The sequence below is a fragment of the Apaloderma vittatum genome, unplaced genomic scaffold (genome assembly GCF_000703405.1).
Source record: "Apaloderma vittatum isolate BGI_N311 unplaced genomic scaffold, ASM70340v1 scaffold12214, whole genome shotgun sequence".
NCBI lineage: Eukaryota > Metazoa > Chordata > Aves > Trogoniformes > Trogonidae > Apaloderma > Apaloderma vittatum.
In genome coordinates this window covers 18,141-35,322 of record NW_009712200.1, presented here as the reverse complement: position 1 = coordinate 35,322, position 17,182 = coordinate 18,141, and the positions used below count along the sequence as shown (strand labels likewise).

The 17,182-nt window shown below is 41.9% G+C and overlaps 1 protein-coding gene across 1 annotated transcript in view; it reads right to left on the bottom strand.

Annotated features, from left to right (window-relative positions):
• Positions 1–16,885, bottom strand: part of LOC104272804 (pleckstrin homology domain-containing family G member 7-like) — a 29,146-nt gene extending 12,261 nt beyond the window's left edge. Inside the window, 12 exon segments of the mRNA XM_009867899.1 lie at positions 2,116–2,209; positions 3,004–3,022; positions 3,024–3,117; positions 5,260–5,452; positions 7,070–7,183; positions 8,424–8,520; positions 10,787–10,847; positions 10,912–10,957; positions 12,904–12,971; positions 12,974–13,049; positions 15,016–15,054; positions 16,880–16,885. Coding sequence (XP_009866201.1) covers positions 2,116–2,209; positions 3,004–3,022; positions 3,024–3,117; positions 5,260–5,452; positions 7,070–7,183; positions 8,424–8,520; positions 10,787–10,847; positions 10,912–10,957; positions 12,904–12,971; positions 12,974–13,049; positions 15,016–15,054; positions 16,880–16,885 — 907 coding nt within the window.
• Positions 16,886–17,182: the final 297 nt, after the last annotated feature.

Here is a 17,182-nt window from a genome sequence, read left to right as displayed (position 1 = left end):
ACACAATCACCTTAATCCATATTAGACATTTTTATAAAAACTAATATTCTGTAAGTTTCTGTGAAGTCAAGAACTTCATAAAGGGTTCTTCATAGCATCTTTTGTACAGCAGTAGGTTTTTGTGAGTGTTACACAGCGAAGAATTATTTCTTGTAGACTGTCTACTGCTGTTGACACACTTTTCTGTTTCTTTGATTTATACTGTGTTCGCAGAGTTGTTGAAGGTTGTCAGTTGGAAGGAACCTCTGGAGGTCTCTGGTCCAACCTACTGCTCCAAGCGGACCAAGCTAGAGCTGGTTGTTGAGTCAAGTTTTGAATATGTCCAAGAAAGTAGTCTCTGCAACCCGTCTGGTCCCCTGTACCAATATTTGACCCCTCTTATTACTAACAAGCATTTCCAAATATCTAATGGGGGGAATGCCCTGTGCTGCAACTTGTGTTGCTACATCTTGTCCTTTCTCTGTGCAACTCTGAGATGTCTTAACTCCATCTGCCTTAAACCAGCCATTAATCAGTTGAAGACAACAGTAGTGTCTTCCTTGAGCCTTCTCTTCCTACATCTGAACAAATCCACTTCTCTCAGCTGCTTCTGTTCGCAGTTACAGGATTACAAAAAACCCCATGCATCTGTGGTCTCAGTGATTTCAGTTTCATTTAAACAGGCACAGTTCTCCTTAACATCAAATTCACCTGAGTCTGTTCAGAATGGTGACTTTAGGAGATGCTTCCTTCTGTTGTGCAGTGTTATATATGACTTGTGACTTCATTTTTGTCTTGAACGGTATTCCATTCAGACAGGTGGCCAAATGCCAGGCACTTTTATATTGCATACTGCAGGGACCTGGTTGTCTTGGTGGGTGAGAGAGATGCTCGTATTTCCTTCTCCATTTTCTAATTGCTTATTGAAGAAAGAAATGTGGACACCTGAAGGCCACCCTTACCTCCTGCATGATGTCTCATCAAGAGAGTGGTGAGCACAGAGGGAAGCATTGGGAGGGGGCGACTCGGTGGCTTGCTTTCTCCTTGGCCTGCCACCCCCTGAGCATCACCATCAACCTGTTCTTCTGCTCTCCATCTTCCTGATGTTGTGCCTTCTCCTCTGCTACTAGAATTCTCCTCACATGGGAAGGAAAAGAAAAACACTGAAAAATGGACTGTGTCCTTTTTGCTGCTGCCTTTATAACAGTAATAAAGGTGCTGGAAGACAGAAAGTGTGTGCTAGTTCTCTTCACCTCTGCCTCTGAGGAGCTGGTGAAGATGTAAGGCATGGTCTTTGCTCATTTCTGTCAAACCATTGCCACAGCCCTGCAGGCACCAGGGCACACAGCTTCCAGCGTCCTTTGAGACGCTGGTCTTCTCCAGGCTTGGCTTCCTAGTCATGTGCAGAGGAAGTAATTTGCTGCTGCACAGGTAGAGATTCTGCAGCAGCTCCCCAGCAAACAACCTGTGCCCTGCTATGAAATGGTGCCTGTGTGTCTGGAGACATGCTCTGCCAGTGTGATAGATGGCTGCAAACAGTGTTGTAGAAACCAGTATGCTCTTGTGGGACTACCTGTTGAGTTAATGGCATGTTGCATGGGAGCTCTGTTCATAAAAGGGAAGCCACCCACTGTGGTTAATACCAGGTACCCATCAGAATAGCAATCTTAGCAGAGATGAAGCATGAAATAAAAAAAAAAAAAAAAGGAAAAACCTCTGGCTTTTACACTACTTGTCAATGAAATGCATGGCAAATACGGTGCCGGTGAGGTGTATTGGCGTTGGTCTGCAGGCATTAGGGATACCTTGTATAGGATAATCTAAGCTTTCTGCTTTTCTATTACCACATTCTTGAGTGTGACAGCAAAACACTCCCTTTGAATGGCAGGTATTGTCTAACTAAGCTGGTTTCTTCAGTATCCGGCAGACTGGATATCCAGATGTGGCAATAAACACTCATGCAGATTTCTCATCCTTGTGGCAGTTTGGCTGTTTCTCAATCTCTGTCTGACAAGCTGTACATTTGTTTTTTCTTTCCCGTACCTGCCCAAATGTTGTTGCAGAGGTTCATTCTGGAACTGCCGTAACAAAATCTGTTAAGCTAACTCCTGGTACCTGGACATCTAGGGATGTTACCTGCTAGTGTTAGCCTCCCTTCATGAAGGAGAAGTCTGTTAGCTGAAGGCAAAATGTTTTCACTGCTGTTTTCTCTTAAGCTTTACTTCAAACACTTGACTCAAAAAAAAGAGAGAGATACAGACGCAGAATGGGGAATCTTACATATATATCTGATGATGATCTGGGAGGCAACCAGCAGTTAAACAAACTGAGCACATATATGCTCTTATCTCAGGCTTAATAAATCACACAACTAATAACTGAGCATGGCTGTGTTTCTTCAGCAGTGCTATTGCCTAAATGTGTTTATGCTTTTGAAATGTTAAGCTGGGTTTTTCTTTTCTGGGGTGAGTTTAATGGTTTTTGGAGCCCTGCATGTGAACAGACACAATTGTTGAAGTGAGACCCACTTAACGGTGTTACCATAATGCTGTTTAATGTCTTTCTGTGTGGGTTAGGGGGCAACCACAGCAGAAAGGTACAGATATTCCCAGGTATGCTGTGTAGTTTTTTGTCATGTTATTTAATGTAAATAGAAATTCATTCGGCTCAGCTCGAGCAGTGAAAGAGGCAAATAATTTCTACTTCGTATCCTTGTAAAAAGGGGCTAATACATCTATCCCATTTCATTCTGTCCCCTAAAAGCAAATGTTGGAGAGTCCTACTGGATCGTATGATTGTACTTCTTTGGATGCTGGCTGAGAGCAACCCATGCTCCCATCCAAGGCATGGTGCACAGCCTGTGTGTTTGGCCATAGTGTTTGCAGTGCTCAGGCTGCAGCTGCTCCTGCAGAGCCATCCCCACTAATTAGAATACATGCAACAGCCAATTTTAGACCACGTTGTGAAGATAGATAGGAAACTAAACGTTCCTCCAGGAAAAATGGCCTTTAAAAAACTGCTTACCTCTGGGACAAAGAATCTTGTCACGATCCCAGACCTGAGGCCAAATTATGACCTCTTGCAGCTGCCTAATCTTCTGGAAGTTGTCCAACCACTTGACTTTACCTTCCATATCCCCTCAGATATGTGGAACATCGGTTACTGCCAAGGCTGGCAAAACCAGTTGTGTTTCTAGAAGATGCTAGCTACTAATTTTCTCCAGTGGAAGGCAAAGTGCCTCACATGCGAAGCCCCACATGAAATCTTGGCCTCGTTGTAAAAAGTGCCTAAACTCTTCTTAGGTCAACAGAGCCAGAATTTCAAATCATGCATTCAAACATGCTTAAGTTCACTGCTAAATGAAAATGCTGTGTTTACTAATCTGACTGAGGAACAGGGGGAAATGTATAAAACTCAATTAAACTATAATCTTAAAAGCTTCTTAAAAAAAAATTCCTGCCTTTCTAAACCTTCTTGGGTAGTCAGAGAAAAAATAATTTTCATAATATACAGTCTGGCCAAAAGGCTGTTGAAAATAATGAGAGTTGATTTTGGGGGAAGTGGTGCCAGAAGTAACTGAAGTATTTAACTGGGAGGGTGCACTTCAGAATATGAAAAATGGAGACTAAGTCTTTGTTGATTCAGGGACATTATTGGGAAAACCTTAATGGACCTGCAACATAAATTCCAAGTTTTTTGTGTTGAATGATATTGCAGATAATGGTTTCAGACACACACACGCATATACACCAGAAGAGGAATTCTGGAACTGCAACTTTTCCTTATGTCACTGATTCACTGATCAAAGAATGGAGATCTTTGTCAGATTTCTGTGAATGAAGAGTGGGCACTCTTTGTTTTCCTTGGCCCAGAAGTATCTAAAGTCTGGGAGTGCCTATAGAATCATAGAATCACTGAATGTTCGGGGTTGCAAGGGACCTCTAGAGATCATCTAGTCCAACCCCCCTGCCAGAGCAGGATCCCCTAGGGCAGCCACACAGGAACACGTTCAGGTGGGTTTTGAAAGTCTCCAGAGAAGGAGACTCCACAACCTCTCTGGGCAGCCTGTGCCAGGGCTCTGTCACCCTTACAGTGAAAAAGTTTCTCCTCGTGTTGAGGTGGAACTGCCTATGTTCTAACTTACACTCCTTTCTTTGCCAGTAATATTCCCTAGGTATCCCACAGTCTTTTGGGGTCATACCTAAAACTGCTGTTCTCCCAGAAGAAGTACCCAGAATAGTGACAAAACCATCTTATTTTGCTGTGAGCCCCAGTCTCTGCCAAAAGGTGTGCTCCTTGTGTGGCTATTAGGCTATTCTCATGACGCTTGGAAAGAAGAGAAAGAACTCGTGTCTTTCTTTTTTAGGTGGTAATTCTGTCACTGGAGTATTTACCCAAGATGAAGGAGCCCCGGATTAATCCATCTCTGGAAGACTTTAACTCCCTCTCTGCCTCATCTCCCAAGAAGATATCTGAACCTTCAGCGTCCAGGATGAGGAGAAGGAGGGAGGCAAAAAGGGACTCACCGTGCTGCATGGCTTGAGGTCCTGGTGTGCTGCTGGTGAGGATGAAGCCCTGCTTGACACCTCTCTCTGCCCAGATTGGCCAGAGAAGTGTTTTTCTGATGCACTGTCTTGATTTTGATTTCCATGGGGTCTGCAGGCAGCCTTTGGAGAATAAACCTATTTGTTGATGTACTATATGACCGTAAGACATGCAGAAATACATTTATAGCTGCCTGAAAATGACTGAGTTAATAAATTATTTAGAATTAATAAATTATTTACTTAAAACAAACTACATGGAAGAAAAATAATTCCTGGACCAATTTCTTCTCCCACAATAGACAGACAAAATATGTAGCTGAGATAACTTTTCAGCTACTTTACATGGTAGGACCCTGTCATTTAGTGAAAGGTCACTGACATAATATGCCCCTTGTGAGCACAATTTTATCCTATTAAGGATTAGCCCAAACAAATCCTCCTGAGACAAAAATCCAACTCAAAGGCTTCTTTGTTTGAGGTCTTTCTTGTTTTGTTCCAGTTTCTGATCTGCTCTTAATTGTTTGCATGTCACTGCAGATGATTCTGAGCAAATACAAATGACTCGCTGATCTGGAAGTCCTGTGACCTTGCTCAGAGAGGCTCTGACAGTGCAAGGGTGGCACCAATCATTTCCTACAGAATGACAAAGGGCTCAGGACTGTAGAAAGGCATGCACATCCTCATTGTGTATCTGCAGCAAGACTGGACCCATTCACACTCAAAGGACATGCACAAAAAAGACTACTTACGTGTGGACTTTCCACCTTCTCTTTAAGGGACTGGATAAGGCCTTTCTCTGTTCCGTCAGTGCTCTGCTTCCAGATGTTTTGAAGGAGGAGAGGATAGCACATCTGTCGATGCAGAGAAGCAATGAGCAGCTGTGGCAGGTGCTGCCTCTCGCACTGTTCGTTTTGTTCACACCATAGCTGAAGACCAGGAAAACCTGCCTTAGGCCTCAGCTTGCCCCTGCACCATCAGCTGGCTGTAATGAGACAGAGACTAATTAAAGATGAGCTTCTCACATTGTGAGAGCAAAGGCAGCGTAAAGACTTTCTAAAGAGGAATCTCATCACTCCTCCGGATTTCCTTTTTGCATTATGCTTCCCACCTCAGATGCTGTTGCCATGCTAGCAGATCAAGCAGTGCTCTTAATTATCTGCCATTTTAATTTCATCAGGAAAACCTCAGTTATGTTTGAGGGCCACCTTATGTTTTAGGATCAGCTGCTACTTCTTACTGAGGAACTTCTTCCCAGGCAAGACTGCATGAACTCCTTGTCATAGAGCAAGTGATGTGAAACTCCCAGGCCCTAAAAGCTGCAGAGTTTGGTTGTTACAATGAGGTGTCCTCCCAGTTCTGGGCTGCCTGTGAGAAAACGCCACTTCTTCAGCTTTCTCTTCCCAAGCCTGTAATGTGGAAGATCAATCTTGTGTAGCTGGTCTGCTAATGACAAGTCCAAAAGAGCAGAGCCCTCTCCCTGAAAGCCCCACCACTGCACTGACTGGAGTTGGTGCTTCAGACAGATGCAGCGTCAGCAAAACCAGAACCTGCTCTAGTGCTGTAATTTTACAAATACACCACTTTCCCCTCTTTCCAGTCTTAGAGGGAGGTAAACCCTCTCTTACTGGGAGTGTTTTGATACCAAGTCCCGCATTTGCTTTATCTATGGTTAAGCAAAACCTGTCAGAGGAGCTAGAGTGTTGCCATTGCAAAGCAGTTGCTTACTGCTCTACTCAGGGTGCTCCTTCCTCCCTGTGGGCATGTGGATCAGCGAACACCCGTCAGTCAGAAAAGCAGCCTGGCTTTTTTGCCAGGGGTCAGCCAAAACCTACCCTGCTCTCTCATCACAGGCTCCCAGAACACATGAAAACACTGCCATGCTCCTGGATTTGTTTCCCTTTTTTGGCTTGTATCATATACCTATTTCCTTATGCAGAAGGAAGCCATTGTACGCTTCTCCAGTTTTGAGGTTTGTGTATGTTGGTGCTGATGTGGTAGCACAGAGGCTATGTGCTCAGGGAATGGGAGCCCTGTCATCTGCTAAAGCACATAATACCCTACATGGCGTGCTCCCATCCAACATCTAAACCAAGCTGATGTGCAGGACATGTATCAAAGTAAAATATTTGAGAGAGGTTTTCAAATGTTACTTGTGTTTTTTTCTTTTTTTTTTTTTTTCCCTGTAACCATTTCACGTTGTTAAGGTGGAGGTCACCAAGTTAAGGAACTATGTGCAAAACATATGAACAATAGAGGCTGGTGGTATGTATTGCCTCCCTGCAAAAATGCAGCTGGTTCTTCCCTTTTGTCTTCCCACTGTTGCCTGTTCTAAATTGCAAGTATAGACTTTCACATATGCAGGGGAACATACACTTAGAATGGTGGCTTCATATCTATGATTCCCTTGGCAGTACAAAAAAAACCTGTAAAATCCTGTCTACATACTTTTGCTTCCAACGAATTTCCCTAGTCTGCTATTAAAATCCTGTCATAAGGCAGGAAGGCTGAAGACAACACCACCATCGTCACCACCATCGATTTACTTTCAGGTAGATGCCAAAATCTTCTCTCTGTCTCAGATTTTCTAAGTAGAAGACAGCGGAGGTATAATTAAGGCAATAAATCTGGTGTGTCTGGCAGAGGTCACCCTGGAAAAACTGCAGAAAAAACTTGGAAATTTACCAAGAAAGAAAAATTTCATGACAAAAGGAGGAACAACAGTTTTGTTTTTGTAATGTGCATTTCACCTGAGATTTCCTCGTACCTAGGACATTGGGGAAGAGGGAAAGGGGGCATTAAAAAAAGTCAAGGGCAGGTTAAAAAATAGTAAAACTGGTAAAGTAGTAAAAAATCCCACAGCAGTGCTCAAGCAATGCACGGGAACACAGTTCTAACAGCTCTGCAGAGGTGTGAAATTCGTGTAGAAGCTGAAGATAAAACCCACTACCTATGCAACAGCTTTATGTGGCCTCATATGGCATGCCGCTTTATACCCAAGCGTGTTAGTTCTTGAAAATGTTGAATGCCATCCATGATGAAAGTCATTTTTGTCTGGAGTTTTCTCTGTCTCACACAAATATTATCGATAAGAAGACCTGAAGTCAGAGGTAATGGGGGTAAGAAGCTGAGCCCTAGCCTCCCTTTCTGTTTTGAAAATCCTAGCCCTGAGGTAGGGTCTGGTTTAGTATTTTCCAAGAAGTTTTCTAATGGCCTCAACTGCTAGGACAGGTTCAGGTCCATGAATCAATTTTCTGTCTATGTTAATATTTCCAGCTTTGCAGTCACTGGGAAGCTGTGCAGGAACTAGAGCCCCTGGACACTGCCGTTTGGACAACTGCCCCGTTTAGTGTGCAAACTGCCCCAAAGGCTTGCAGGGTAGTGCTTGGCAGCAGCAAGACCTGTGCCTCTCTCTTGCTTAGTCAAGTTGCAAGAGGTATTTCTGTCCCATTGAGCTCTTAATTAAACACTCAAATATACCTGTAGGTCTAGTCCATGTAGAAAAGGAAGGTTCTATGTGATAAAGTGGAAGGAGGCAGAGAACATTCCAGCAACGGGGCTGGGGGTCTGGTCTCAGTAAAGTATCTTCCACAGATCAAGAAGCTCACCTCTGCCAGCGGCAAAGTCTCCTCAAGGTCTGGGCTACTGTTTTGCAGGAAGGAAAAATCTTGCCATGCTTTGATCTACATACAGAACGCCTTCCCACAACCACCTCAAACATGCTAATGAATAAAAAGAACATCCCACTGACAGGAGGTGCTTGAGGCTGAGAGCCAACTGCCTGTGACAGATAGCTTATCCCTGACTCACTGGATTGCTCTGAAGCACCTGTGTACTGTAGTAAATGGTCTGCTGCAAGGACCTGCTGATGTTAAGCAAGACTACTTCAAATTATGTTACCTTTTTGAGTACGAAGGTGAAATCCATAGGAGAGTCTGACTTGCTGACAAGTTCCTTCACAGTTTGAAAAAAAGTTTTCAGAAAACGGAGACTTATCAAAGTAAGGAGAAAAACCCAAACAATATAGCATCAGTGATCTTCTGAAGCTAAGTTTAAAACAACTTTATTTCTCACTCCTGATCTCTTGAAAGGCTCCAAGCCTAATAGGATGCCTGCAATTATCTGCTGGAATTAGCTTTAGAATTATGCCCAGAATGTTTTTTTTAGTCAGAAGCTAAAACAAATCTGTAGAAATACCACTTACGTCATGATAATGTCATAAAACAAATGACAAAAGCTTTGGAACAAGATTAGTTATTGCATTTAAACTTATTTTAGAACAGCAGCTCTATTTAACATGAATTGACATGAAAAATTACAATGGATGAATGGTGTCTACCAGAAAACATTGATTGTGCATGACAGAGCTGTGACAATTAAAGAAGCCTTCACAGTCATCTGAAGATGATACCATCTTCCATAGTTGGAGTTTGTTTTGTGCTATTGGAGGTGAAGGAAGTTTCTATAAAATGCCATTAAAAGTCACATCATCCCCCTTAGTTAACTTAACATGTTCACACTGTGTTCAAGGATGCATACGCTCAAACGTGAGTGAAAGCCTGCTCCTAAGTCCACACTCGTGTCCTGAACACGCTATTTGCACACAATTACATGTCCAGACTCAGCTTTAGGCCAAATTTTAGGCCAGAAGGGAACATCATCCTCTATGATGCTGCTGCTGTGAACTGCTGTTACAGCTGCACACACTGCTTTGTTTGGTGTAATTAGGGGGTTGGGGTTGCTTATGGGTTGATGCTTGTTCTTTGATTTTAACAGACTTTTTACAGCATCTATTTTTTCATGGATTCAGCCTGCTGTCTAGAAAGAAATGCATGCTGTAAAATGCATGAAGAGAAGGCATAAAAGTTGTTGAGGGCAGATATTTTATTCTATATTTGATCACTATTTTATATACAGGTATGCATAATAGATGATTATTTATCATCCTCATTAATAAGGAAAACAAAATAGAAAATATATCAAATATAATTCTCTCTAGAGATGACCAAACTCCAGCCAAACTCAAAGCTTTTTTTGATTGCTAAATGGCACACAGCAATTTATTCCGCTGCCTTCTTTGAACAGGAATGAAAGAATCAGCAACCACACCTCAGATAAATTGTAGTAACTAGGTTGTATGGTCTTACCTTACAACAAGCACAAGGTGAAACACATCAGCTAAAAATCTGTTTCCTTCTATCTGCAAACCTGCACAGGTGGTTGCTCATGGCAGCTCACCTGGTGTGTGGTCGGCCACTAAGCAGAGGCGACTTGTTCTTGTATGAGAGCTTTAATTGATCCTATTCCAAAGAGCTTTCCTGGTTTTGGTTTGGTTGTTTTTTTTTTATTTATTTGGGCTATAAAAGGAGATGTTAAGGTGAGAGAATTACAATAATGGAATGAGTTCGGAGTAAGCAACTGGTTTAGGCTGTGAGAAGTGATTGTGAGCAGTCCTTCAACTTAAGTAGTTGAAGAGCACCTTCCAAAACTCACTTTGCTATTAAGGGTAAGGTGTTTTGTAAAAGGGCTCTCCAGCCGAGAAAAACGTTTGATTTACTTCTAAAGTTACGTAAAATGTAATTTGGACTTATGGGTTCCTTTAACTTTCAGGAGCTAAAAACAGTCTCCCAGCAAGTGGCCACAAGCAGGAAAGAGCTGGAGCGCGTCATAGCCAAGCCTTTTGGTCTCTATTCTCCTCAAAGCCTGAGGGTAAGTAGCATGAGAACACAGAGCATCCAGCCTGTGTGGGAGATATACTTCCACCCATACTGAGGGAAACCGCAGCTGAAGAGAGGTGGTCATCATTTTGTTTTAACTTGCTCTACCGGAGTAGCATAATAGCAAAGTCCTCATGCCCATCTGTTTGCAAAAGGAAACTTGTTATTGTAGTTGTTTTGCTACTCTTATTGTTTTGCTGTAAGGATTGTGTGGTTGTATTTTTTTCTTCCTAAGTCTTTTTAAAAGGATGGTGCTTATGAGAATTAGCCTCAGACTTGTGTTTACTTCAGAAACGTCTGCCAAATGAACTCTTCCCTGTGTTCAGATGGCTGTTTATCTTTTGCTGGAGGCACACGAAACTAATTTGCCTGGTGAAATTTGACCCCCAGTGATACAGCAAATAGAAATGAAGGAAAGACTAATTATTTGAATTAAGTTTCAAGTGTGAGCATTGAATGTGAATAGAAGGTTTATGGATGGTTTCTCATCTCCTTTTATTGGGCTGGTTGATTTCTGATCTCATTAAGTCTTTTATTTTTCTTACCTTGTTTAACTCTTCTGAGTTTGCAAAAAGTCTCCAGAAATCCACATCCAAGGTATTTTACTCTGGTAATTTACTCTGGTAATTTTACTCTGGTATCTACTCTGGTAATTTTACTCTGGTATTCACTCCAGAGTATATTACTCTGGAGGTATTTTAGAGTGTTCATAAATATCTTTAAAAACATAACAAGTCCATGTTATTTATTATTTGTGCCAATTCAATGTTTTGTTCTGTTTTGTTCTTTTCCTGAAAAGAACATGTTTGCGTTGTAATTCTCATAAAATGATAACTTGATTTGGGGAAGGTAGAAGACAACACTTTTCCTGACTTGCCTAAAGGCTAAATATTGGGCTTTGTGTAAGGAGGAGGGTATGAGTGATGTCTCTGGGATGTCTCTGTGGCTGCCACAGGGGCAGCTGTGTCCCTGCTGTGCTCTCTGGCAGAAGAGGGGCAACTGAGCTCCCTGCAAATCATCATGAGAGAATTAATAACGTTAGAGTCACAGTTACAGATCTCTGTGACTTTTCTCAATTCTTTCCTTCCCACCCCATGCATCTGCTGCTGTTTAAATTGTTTAGAGTTACTATGGGAAAAAACATAAATTATTGGAATAGCATAAGTAGAGGGCCCGTGAAGATTTTTTTCATCTCTTCAGATTGTTTTATTAACCTGTATTGAGTGAAAACTGCCTGTTTTTTATTGATTATTTAAGATTTTGTATTATTTAAGCTCTGATGGTGATCTTGGAGCTGTGCTGAATCTGACCTAAATCTGAAAAAGGCTTAAAAAGCATAGATTACCCAGTAGAATTTTTTTGTATATCTGTGAGAAGCATTAGTGAATCGCCCAGGTACCAAGACTGAAGAACTTGTGGGAGTTTTTGCTTAGCCTTGTGTAATTCTTCAGTTGCCATGAACAGTTGACCTCAGAACTTAAAGGGGATTTATGGTGGTCTTAAAGCTCCCTGTTGAGATTCACTAAAATCAGTGGTTTATTTCTGTACTGGGAAGTACTTAGAGTAGCAGGTATCTGTAAAACTGGCTACCCAAATTCAGTGGTTCTTTCTCTGGCAGGAGAATTTGTGAACATGAACTGAATAGTATGTATCAATAGTATGTATGGGTTGCACAGGGCTCACTAAGGCTTGTCTGTGAGTTCCTGCATCGGACTCACCGAGGGGCCTCTGTGTCTCCTGTTATCTTCATCCTTCCCAGGATTCACCTGGGTTTAGTCTTCTCAGATGTCTGAACAAAATGCATAGAAGGAAGGATGCTCCCATCCTGCCTTGGACTAATAACTGGTCCTGTCACCCTCTTTCCTCTTCCTTCCTGTTCTGCCCCACCAAGATGGAAATCAGCCCACTCCTCTATTTATACCTTTTACTTTGCCGTAATTATTGTAGTGTATGGGCTATCTTTTCAGCAACATGGAAAATGCTTCACTAATCTTTTTCCTTTGACTAACAAAACCCTGAAATTTTCTGTACAGAATAAGAGAAAATGACAGAAAGACATCTAGTGAAGCTCCCATCCCTTTAAATAGATACCCTAGTTTTTGATGTGTGACAAATGTAAATAGTGCAGCTATGTTTGTATATTCTTGTCCGTATTTCAAAGCTCTTAAAATTCACCATAAAGGAGGCAATTTGGAGTTTTGGGGTGAGGTATTGTTTCTTAGTTTGCTTGTTTTCTTGTAGTATTAGAACTATGGGTCTGCTGAATTCTGAGGTTTTCATGCTCTAGTCAGGATAATCTAACCACAGCTGTATATGAAATTAAACAATACAATGTTACAGACTGGTAGTAGAGAAATATCCACTATTGTCAGTTAAAGAGTGGCTTTACTTCAGTGTTAGTGAGAGGAACAGTGGAATATCAGCTGAAATTACTGGAAGGACTGCAATCAGAAGGTGGTCTCCAGAAGAAGAGATGCATCAAGAGTTAAAAAACAAAGGGAACTGTAGAAACAGGATGAGCAGGCAAGATGAGCGAAAAGAATAAGCTAGTAAGTCATTCTCCCATAGACACCCAATGAGAGGTTACAGGTGGCTTTTTCTGCCATACTGACAGCAAGGCAAATTGTATTTCATTATTTTTGAGACATGAAATCTGAAGTTACCATTTTGAGAACCAGGAAATGGTCTAGAAAATAAATGCATTCCCATGTGAAAAGTTCCCACACAGCTACTTTTTTTTCACTTCTAACTGACTGTCAACATTTTTCTACTCAGTCTGCACCTTTATAAATTCATGCCAAGATTTACCCTATTGATTGAAGAAGGAAGAAAACCACTGCCTGTTGCATCAACTGTTTCAGACATTATGAAGAAAAATTATGATCTATCTTTCTGTGTAAAGAGTATTAGTGATTCTTCTTCTGAAAGCTTAAGCACTCCTTTAAGAAGATTAAAAAACCTGACATTTTCCTTCAGAATATTTATAATATAAACACACTGAATGTGAAAGCAACACAGCATGATACTTTCTGTTTGTAGGCTGCTGTATGAAAAACAGTGGGCAGTTTGCAAATGCTAAGAAATTTAATCTGTTGTGCTGCTGCTGGAAACCAAGGATGGATGACAGCTTCCTATTTTCCAGATGGTAAAATCAAATTACCAGAGGACTAGGTCTTCATAGGTACTTGGCTATTTCATCCTGAGGTGGCCACTATCACTTACTGACCTGCCCCAAAGTAAAATGTTCACATACGGTTTAGGTACTGACAGGAATCCCCAACAACCAAGTCTATGTGGAGCTGCATGTAGCAGCCTGCTGTGAGAAGTAAAAGGTTTGCTTTGGAGGGGAGATGGAGTTAGGTGAGGGTTATCTCAGTATTACCCTGGTAGCCAAAGCCTGGTGTTTCTGTGCCTAAGGTGCCCCAGAAGCCAGAAGCTTTGTTTACCTGGCAGACAGGTTTTGGTGGGTTTTCTGCAGTGGAACCTTGGTGTTGGCACTGACCTCTACGTCGCTGCCTCTGAATGCGCCCCTAAGGCAGCAGTGAGGTGGCTGCACCGCACTTGGCATCTCTGTGGTGCTGCAATTTCTTTCTCCAGATCTGCAGATACAGCCTGGAAGGTTGTCTCGATGCCTTTTTCTGAAGGTAGTACCTCACTTATCTAGGGCAGTCTGGAGGCCTGGCAAAATCTGGGTGGCTGTGAAGGCCCTTGCTAACCTTCTATTATGCTCACAGTTTTCCCCCTTACCCCTCCACCTCCAAAACCAAAAATATACCTTGTGATTATACGTTAATTTTGCAGCAGTGTCTCATACCCAGATCAAAGTAGTGAAAAATGCTAACTTGGGAAGAGTGGCTGACACACCAGAAGGCTGTGCAGCCATTCAGAGAGACCTGTACAGGCTAGAGGGCTGGGTGGGGAGAAATCATATGAAATTCAACAAGGGCAAGTGTAGAATTTTGCACCTGGGGAAGAACAACCCCATGTGCCAGTATAGGCTGGGCACTGAACTGCTGGAGAGCAGCGTAGGAGAAAGGGACCTGGGAGTTCTAGTGGACAGCAGGATGACCATGAGCCAGCAATATGCCCTCGTGGCCAAGAAGGCCAATGGCATCCTGGGGTGTGCTAGAAGGGGAGTAGCTAGTAGGCGGAGAGAGGTCCTCCTGCCCCTCTGCTCAGCCCTAGTGAGGCCACATCTGGAATTTTGTGTCCAGTTCTGGGCCCCTCAGCTCAAGAGAGACGGGAACTGCTTGAGAGAGTCCAGCGCAGAGCCACAAAGATGATGAAGGGAGTGGAGCATCTCCCTTATGAGGAAAGGCTGAAGGAGCTGGGTCTCTTTAGCCTGGAGAAGAGGAGCCTGAGGGGTGATCTCATAAATGTTTATAAATATGTCAAGGGCTAGTGTTAGGAGGACAGAGCCAGATTCTTTTCAGTGATGTCCAATGACAGGACAAGGGGCAATGGGTACAAGCTGGAACATAGGAGGTTCCACCAAAATATTAGGAAAAACGTTTTCCCTGTGAGGGTGACAGAGCACTGGCACAGGCTGCCCAGGGAGGTTGTGGAGTCTCCTTCTTTGGAGACATTCAAAACCCGCCTGGATGCATACCTGTGTGATCTACTGTAGGTGATCCTGCTCTGGCAGGGGGGCTGGACTAGATGATCTTTCAAGGGTCCTTCCAACCCCCAACATTCTGTGATTCTGTGAAAGGAACAAAAAATTTTTATCCCCATCTTTAAGTATCCTTGGTACAATGTACTGAGTATTTTAGTACCTTAAAGCAGAAAAAATCATATGTCCTGCAGTCTATAATCTTGGTGGTTGAAAGTTTTCCAGATCAGATGCTTGTTTCTGTTTTTCTTTGACCTGTTGAATGACAAAGAAATACCCCTGATTCATACAATGTTTTAAAGACCATTAAGAAGTTTACCCAGCTCAGTAAACTTTCTCTGATCTGTAAGGATCTTGCCCTTGACTGAGGTATTTCCTTGTATTTCCAGGCTCCCCTTCACAGAGATGAGGCAGTGATGGTAGATTTCTTTGTAGCTGTGTGTGAGGTGTGTAGGTGGCTTAGGTGTGGGTGTGTAAGTTCTTATTTATGTAACACAGAAATCTTTGTCTGGGAAAATCATTGGTATGGCAACACATTGTGAGCTGCCCTCAGAAGTCAAAACAAATAAAGTATTTTGCTTCCTTCAGCACTGCCAGAAGTAGGTGACAACAAACTTATAGCTGAAATCATCCTCCTGCCATAGGTATACAAAGATTGCACATTTGTGTACTATTTTATTTTATTTTTTATTTGAGCTACACATAGAAACAAAATGGTTAGCTGCTGAGTAGTGTCTATAAAATGAGCTTTTAGAAAGCTTAAAGAGCAGGAAGAGTTTGACTGTGAGAGGGATCATGAAATACAAACAATTGCTTTTTGTTTGGCTTTGTTTTTCGGGCCAACAGTGACATGTAAAAGTTTTAACCAATATTTAAGAACTCAAATTTAGTGCTGTGAGCATAGACTTATAAGGTGTTTGCTTAGATTTTTAACTGCTCTCTGGAACAGTAAACTCATACTTCATGGATTTCTATTGTCTGAGCTTTAGGCACTGAACTCAAGCCAATTTTGAAATACGTTTTTAATTATAATATTTGAAATTCAGAGTTCAAGTTCAACTCTCAATTTTGAAAGATGGCTTGAAATGGAGCAGACACAGTAATGCAATTATTAGGCACACACTTAACCAATGCAACAGCAAATAAATAATGATAAATTTAATTTTATGGCACTTAATAGCCTCAGAAATCACTTTTTGTCTAAATATCAAGTGCTTTTTTTTTTGCAAATTTCAAATATTTTGCTGAATTTAAAAGTTCTCAGTTTTAGACCATGCTCCTGCCAATGCTATATAAATGTTATCAAATGAAGTGTGAACTCCTGTACATGCTATACTGAGTACTTGCATTGGTTTCATTTGTGCAAGTTCTTTCTCGATAGTTGAGATTTAGAAGACAAAATGCAAAAAAAAATATTACAAAGGGACTGTTCATGATCATATTTTTAGCTTTACAAAGCTATCAAGACACTTGTAGATGATTTTTTTGAATGATGAACAATGCTCAGAAAGGCCATTTGGATACCGTAATAAGTGAAAATTTTCCTAACTGGAAAAGACAAGGAAATGTGTTAGACAAGGAAATTAACTTAATTTTATTGGTGTCTACGCTTTTATTGGCAAGTGTGAGGCTGCCCATGAGGACAGGATAGGCCTAAAAAACCATCTGAAAAGCTACTTTCATGGGTAAAGCCCAGATCACTTGCACATGAATTGGAGTTAGGCAGATACTCCAGAGCCCTGAGGCACTAAGGTCTAGGTTGGAGCACAGAAAATACAGGATAAACTCCTGTCAAAGCTGTTGACTCAGAGCCTTGTGCTGTCTTACCCCGGGGAGCTGCATTGGACCTGCTGCTGCCCCTGGACACTTTGAATGAGAGCTCCAGCTTTGCTCACCCTTCTCTCCCCTTCTGGTGCCAAGGGCACCTCTTCTTGCACCACCTGTGTGGACAGGGAGTGGTGGTGCTGACAGGGTTTTCATATGCATCACATGCAGTGGCACTGGAGGCTTCTCTGGACCCACCCTACCTTCATCGTAGAGTCATGCCCAAACAATCCCAGAGTAGGCTGAGACCTCCGAGTTATCTGGGGGTAGTAAAGAAATTCTTTTTACCCAGGTTAGTTGTAGGAGAAGGCAAGGTCAGTGTCAAGGGAAAAAAAAAAAATACATGGTGAAATACTCGTGACTTCTCTTTTGGCAAATAGCCACCTTGGTTTTTTGGACTCTAATGGATAAAACAAATGTGTATCAGTAAAGAAACAAATAGCTAAAAATAAAATTGTTATTTATATATTTTTTTAATTATTTTTTTAGGTGAAGCTTGATATATT